The sequence below is a fragment of the Diospyros lotus genome, chromosome 14 (assembly GCF_014633365.1).
Source record: "Diospyros lotus cultivar Yz01 chromosome 14, ASM1463336v1, whole genome shotgun sequence".
Lineage (NCBI taxonomy): Eukaryota > Viridiplantae > Streptophyta > Magnoliopsida > Ericales > Ebenaceae > Diospyros > Diospyros lotus.
Window position 1 is genome coordinate 33,594,305 of NC_068351.1, and position 6,881 is coordinate 33,601,185.

The following is a 6,881-nucleotide window of genomic DNA, read 5'->3' on the forward strand; positions in this document are numbered from 1 at the left end:
ATGATAATTTATATTAAATATTATTATACATAATATGTGTAATATATTTATACTATATGTTATTCTATATTTTTAATTATAATATAGATATATTATATTTTTTATATTTTAAATAAATATATAATTTTATTTTTAAATTTTAAGAATAATTTTTTTTCCTTCTTTTCTTTTTTTTTTCTTTTCTTTTTTAGAGACAAAACATGAAAAACAGGATTGTGTTTTCTATATTTTGGATTTAGAGATCGTTTTGGTTGAAAACAACCAAAACAACAATTTTGTTGTTTTGGATTTTCTTTACATATTTTTTTTTATTTTTAAAAATGTATTTTTGAAGATGACAAAGTAAACATATTTTCATTACTTTAAAAAATTGAAAACTAAAAATAGTTTAAAAATAATAAAGAGAATGAAGTTTAAGTATCCTTATTTTTTGACCTTTAAGTCGAAAGAATTAGGGATGGTGTCATTAATAATTTATAATTAATTATTTTTAGTGGTCTTTAGATAAATTTTACCCTTAATGTTTAGATAAGGGGTATGGAAGGAGGGGCGATGTGAAGGGATACCCTTTCTCTTCTTTCAAAGGGAGAAATATATTTATAAATATAATTATTATTTTTATTATTCTTTAATTTTATTCATTTATTTTAAAAAAAATGGATATAGTTGTAATTTTATTTTTTATAATTCTTTTCATCTATTTTATAATTTTATCCAAACAAAATAAAATTATATTATTATTGTATCCAACAAAGTGAATCTAATCCCAAAATAGGTCGAAGAGAAAGAAGTCGAAGAAAGTCTAAAAAATCTTTTCGATAAAATAGTACTTAAGAGACCCTCCAAAAAATCACTTTAGAATATCTCTTGAGAGACCTTCTTTGGGGGGGGGGGGTTCCTCGAATAATCTCTCTTGAGCAATTCACTTCTAATGTTTTTGTTTGAAAATTCATAACAAATGATCTTAAAAGACGTGAATATTATTTCATTTATCAACTTTACTCTTTACAAATAAGGAGTGATTTTTCCGATGGATGCACGACAAGAACACTAGTCAAAACATACTCTCTTTTTTTATCTTATATACTTTTATGTAAAAATTAAGTTAAACATCGGAGAGCTCATGCAAAAAACACTCCACGCTGCTACTTATATTTTGTTTTACAAGTCTCTCAAAAACCAAATGATGAAAACGAATGTTCTCCCATAATTATAAATTTATTTTGCTTAATAAAATTTAAACAAAATAAACTTTGATACAATGTACCATTATTTAAAAAATAATTATTATTATTTAAAGATTATAAATTCAAATTTTGTTAACGTAATTAATTATATAAAAGATATTCATGAATGAATAAATTCACAGGTTTGGTCAATTAAGACTTTATTTTTTATTTTCTAAAATACAATAAATTACAATAAATATTTTGAATTATAATTTAGTGTATATATTTAATTTATAGCATATTATTTTAAATTTTATACATTATATTTAGTGAATTACTGAGTTTATATATGTACTTTATAACCTTTCGCTTGTAATCTAATAGTGGATCAGGCCCAGTATGGCCTGAACAGTACAGGCCGACATAAAGAATGAATTCTGCTGGCCCAGCAAGGCCCAATAATTGAATCAAAGTGGCTGAAATTGGCAGTTAGATTCAATTAGGTTCGATCTGTATTTTGATTTAGTTCAATTTTTAAATGTTTCGATTATTTTAATTCGATTTTTGTATTAAAAAATATAAAATAATTGAATTAATCAAAATGCAAAAATGACATCATTTTTACCAAATTTTTGGTTTATTTGGGCATTTTTAGTTTTTTTTTTCAATTTTTTTAGTCGGTTTGATTTTTTTATTTTTTTATTTATTCAATTTGACCATCTATCCAATCAATTTTTAAAAAAAGTTTAGTCTATTCAATCAATTCGACAACCGAATTAATCGAATGCTCATCTTTAGCCAAAAGTGATAATTCTGGATCTGTGGCTTAGCTCAACTCATAAAATTAATTATTAGTGTTCTAAAATTTAAAATTATCTAATATTACTTTATATAATATTTATTTAACTATATATCATATATATTTAGTCTTAATATGCATTTTTTTTTGTTGGTTAAGATGCAAATTAAATCATTTTATTTTTAGATTATATTTATTTATTACATCTTATTTTCAACTATAAAAGATTTCTATTGGTTGCTAATAAATACATCGCATTTTACAGTATTTTATAAACCAATAAGAATATTTTGTACTTGAAAATAAGGTGTAATAAATAAAAATTATCTAAAGATAAGATATATTTATTATATCTTAGCTTATACAATTTAAATTATATCATATTTTACTTTCATAGTTACACATAGGAATGAGTAAAATTTTAATTTAACCTAAATAATCAAACTAAATTGATCGACATTGTCAATTTGATTCAAGGTAAGGGTTGGTTAGTTCAATTTTCAAGTTTGATAATTTTGATTATTTCATTACAGTTCAGTTTTCATATTAAAAAATTTAAAAGAATTAAATTAATTGAAATGTCAAAAATATTATTTTTTATTTTTTTCATTTTTTGACTTTTTGGTTTTTCCAATTGGTATATTTTTTTCATATTTATTCGAACTATTTAATTTTTATTTTTTTAATTATTCAATTTATTTAATTTTATTTTTAATATAAATTAAATCTATTTAATTTAAATAATTCAGTCTATTCAATAATCTACTAAATGGTGGATGGAACCGGACGTTAAAAATGGGGGGCGCAAAGCGCAGAACTTGGCCCAAAAGAGTCGCACGTGCGGGAGTTCAGTCGGTTACACTGCGCTCGTGCGAGGCAGTGAAGACGGTAGAGAATGCAAAGAAAATATGAGAACTCGCCAGACTGAAAATGCCGCCATTTGTTACAGCTTACGGTTCCCGCCGCTATCTCGCGCCTTTGGAGCACCGCTTGTTGAGCTTCACCGCCCGTCGCCGCCGCTGCCTCCACCACCACCACCACCTTCCTCGTCTACCTCCGCCGCCTCTCGCCCCCTTATCTTCTTGTAATCTTCCTAGTCCTTCGGGAAACTCTCTGTTCCGCGGCATGGAGGTGAATTTCTCTCTCTCTCTCTCTAGCGGTTAGTTTTACTTGCTTAAAATCAACTTTCGATCCGAATTGATAGAAACTAATCAATTTAGTTCAATTTTCATTCGATTCGATTCGGTTCTGTGTTGACATGTAGAAAAGTAATTATCAGTGTTCCGTTTACTTTCTGTATATGATTACTATACAAAATTATCACTATTATAGTCCTGAGTTGATGTTACAATATCTTAAATTCCTATCAAGCTTCCTCAGCATTGACTATTTTGAATAAAACCTACTAATTTTGATAATTTGGACAAAGCAGGTTTGCAAAATTTTGATGTCGTTCGATTGTCAAATCTCTCTATAATTGTCTGAATTAACCCAAAACTCACTTTGCCCCCCTCTCTCTTGTCTCTCCATCTTTCAAATTAGTGTCACATATGGTTTTGTGTTTGAATATGTGTACTTTTACTCATTTGTGCCTATGTGCGTGTCCTCTCTTATGTCTTAAGGAATTTTAATCCTGCAATAGTTTAATACCATGTCATTTTCATGTATTTATAGGATTTTTAGAAGTGATCGAATGCTAAAAACCAAGCGTATTAAATGTTCTCAAAACCCTATAAATAATGCTCGATGGAAAACTTGTTCTGTACACATCTGAAATTGGTTGACATACGAATTCAATAGTCCAAAAGAATTTTGTAATATCTCATATCCATTTTCTAGGCCATCAATAATAACAGATTATGGCTATAGTGGAGACCCCAGTCCTAATTTGTAAGATGTCTTTTAACCTAACCCACCCTACATGATAAGATTAAACTTTGATATGTTATTTTGCAGACGCATCTCTTTACCAGTTAGTTTTGGAATTTTTGTTTATGCAAATTTGGTATTGAGGCTTGAGCTTTGTTTTCTATCTGCTTTTCCTTTCACTTTGTAACAGTTCAAATCTTTTTCTTTTTTTTGGCTTGGAAACAGTTCAAATCAATTACTATGTGCTCTTTTAAGTCGGATAAAGGAAGCCTCATGCTGTATTTTATGTTTGCTGACAGCAATATTTGACTGGAAGAGGCATCAATAAGAACAAGGCAATGGTTGAGCATCTGCAGCATTATGGGGTGCTTAGATCCAAGAAGTTAGCAGAAGTTATGGAGACAATCGACAGGGCTCTGTTTGTGCCCGAAGGCAACCCACCCTATGTTGACAGCCCCATGCCAATAGGCTACAATGCCACTATTTCTGCACCTCATATGCACGCAACATGTCTTCAGTTGTTGGAGGGCAAGTTGAAGCCCGGCATGCGCGCTTTGGACGTTGGTTCAGGTATTCAGGTACTAAATAATATAACCTGACTTAGTGGGATAAAAGCTTATATATTGTTGTTGTTAGGAACGGGTTATTTGACTGCATGTTTTGCGCTGATGGTTGGGCCGGAGGGCCGGGCAGTAGGCATAGAACATATTCCTGAGCTGGTGACTTCTTCGATCCAGAATATCAAGAAAAGTGCGGCTGCTCCGTTGCTCAAGAAAGGCTCCCTCTCTGTGCATGTTGGAGGTATGTTCTGCAAGTTGCCCTGCTTCCCCTTCCTCCTTTTCTTTCTTCTTTTAGCAATGAAATTTCTGGAGTTGTTTCATATGGTTTTGATGTATTTGCAGATGGAAGGTTGGGGCGGCCAGCATCTGCGCCTTATGATGCCATTCATGTTGGAGCGGCATCTCCAGAAATCCCACCAGCTCTGCTTGAACAGTTAAATCCTGGGGGCAGGATGGTGATCCCAGTTGGGGAAATGTTCCAGAACTTGAAGGTTATCGACAAGAATGCAGATGGTTCGATCAGTGCATGGACCGAAACTTCTGTTAGTTATGTTCCATTGACAAGTCGCGAATCTCAGTTACAGGGCTACTAATCCCAGGATGCATCTTTGCTATGTTGATAAGTACTCTGCCTGCTCGATGAAGTCCTCTTCTCTCTGCTAGACTAGGGTTGTATTATACTGTAAACTAGACTAGGGTTTTATTATACTGTAAATGTTGCAAGTCCTGCCTGCTCCATGAAATTCTCTTCTCTCTTCTGCTAGGCAAGGGTTGTACTGTACTCATAAAGATGCTAAGGTGGTTGGGATACTTTTTCCTCTTTGGTTGGAATCTAAATGTTTTGGCTGTTAAATAAATCATCGTATTCCTGTTTCTTACTTCATTTGGTCATTAGTGTTGCAATATTAACAACCACATGTTGGTATTCTAAGTCACTTTGAAGCGCCATCATCTTCTTTGTGTTATTCTATGAGGCACAATTCATCCTTGACTTACACTAACTAAGCTGTTGTATTGCTTTAGCTGTACACTCAACATGGGTAGAAGTTTGGAGTCGAATTAGTCCTCATCCAATCTCCATTACAGTCTACAAAGATCCTTCCTGGCCTCAATAAGGCACTCCATTTGCAAGAATGATACTCTAATATTGTGTATGTGAGAATTCGACTACATGACAAAGTAGAAGTCCAAGCTCTAGTAAGACCAACTTAGTTGTCAATGCACCCAGTAGAGAGGCCAAACTAATTGCAATCAGTGCAAGGCCAAAATCCAAGAGAGTCAATAACACACTCCAACCATGAATATAACTATTATTTGAATTTTAACTTGTTCGTCGTTTCTATCTATAATCTTGTTTAAGAACACAACTCTACAATCAAGGTATGGTAAAAAGGGAGATCGAATGGGGCACTATTTTGCCAACATTGGGGAGATGCTATGAGCCAATCACATGAAGTAAAAGGATGGAGATCTCGTCATGGTAAAGCCCCTACTCCACCAACCAAAGGTGTTCAAGAATCTATGTAAAAGGTTATTAAGGCAGCATGAAGAAGGTATAGTGTTTTAGGTGAAGTTAGCTCTAAAGACCATATAAAACTCATCCCAATCTTTTACGTTTCTCGTGCCATGTCAAGCAAACATGAACACTCAGGAAAAAGGCAAGAGAGGTCAGGCTTTGGGGGAGAAGATCAATGGGAGTGAAATTGTTTTGATTTTTGATTAGATTTAATTCCTAGTTAATTAACCTCATTTATAACAAAGGAGCTCAAATCATAAAGAGCTTGGGAGCAATTAATCTAATATTAAAATGACATGCTTAACAAATAGTGATCTTCTCTTATAATATTTTAGTGACGAGTTTTGATTTTAAAATTTTTAACATTACAAGATTGAGACTATTTTTTTTTTTTTTGATAACATGAAAAACTTAAGAGATCTTTGATACACAGATAGTTTTTGGGCTAAACTATCTTACTCTCTCTAAAACTCACAGTGACCTGATTTAGGTGTATGAATAAGTTCGTCACAAGTTGAACCTTGAAAGTTGACCTCTCAAATAGATACAAGCGATTACTCAGTCTAGAACATAAGTAAAATCAAACCTACGATCTCGCAATATTCTAAACTTTCAAACGTTTGTGTCGGTCTGTCTATGCTACCCCGTTAAATTAAGATAAGTTTTAAAATTCTCATTTTTAGGGACAAGTGTAAGAAACGATTTTTGATCATTTTTATTATTTTATTTATGTTGTATTATTTTAACCCTAGCTTTTTCCAAGTTGTATTTGTCAGATAAGAAAATAAAAAGAATCAAATAAAGGGAGAAAATATCAAAAGTATTGTACTCTTTTGTTGAATTGTGTTGTCTAAAATGGGTGAATATGTAAATTCTATGATTAACTTAAATAAATAATAAACAAATATAAAAAATTCATAAGATAACACACAAAAAAACAAAAAACTAATATTTCTTAAATAGCACGA

The 6,881-nt window shown here is 31.6% G+C and overlaps 1 protein-coding gene across 2 annotated transcripts; it reads left to right on the forward strand.

Annotated features, from left to right (window-relative positions):
- Positions 1 to 2,813: 2,813 nt before the first annotated feature.
- Positions 2,814 to 5,272, forward strand: LOC127790460 (protein-L-isoaspartate O-methyltransferase-like). 2 transcript variants are annotated; one of them, XM_052319989.1, is made up of 4 exons: positions 2,814 to 3,099; positions 4,137 to 4,415; positions 4,575 to 4,638; positions 4,740 to 5,272. In XM_052319989.1, the coding sequence occupies exons 1-4, from the start codon at positions 2,899 to 2,901 to the stop codon at positions 4,988 to 4,990; spliced, it is 795 nt and encodes a 264-aa protein (XP_052175949.1). In that variant the 5' UTR covers positions 2,814 to 2,898; the 3' UTR covers positions 4,991 to 5,272. The 2 variants fall into 2 exon arrangements, with proteins under 2 accessions (XP_052175949.1, XP_052175948.1); XM_052319988.1 differs by having other exon boundaries at positions 2,820 to 3,099; positions 4,137 to 4,407; positions 4,474 to 4,638.
- The last annotated feature ends 1,609 nt before the right edge of the window (positions 5,273 to 6,881 follow it).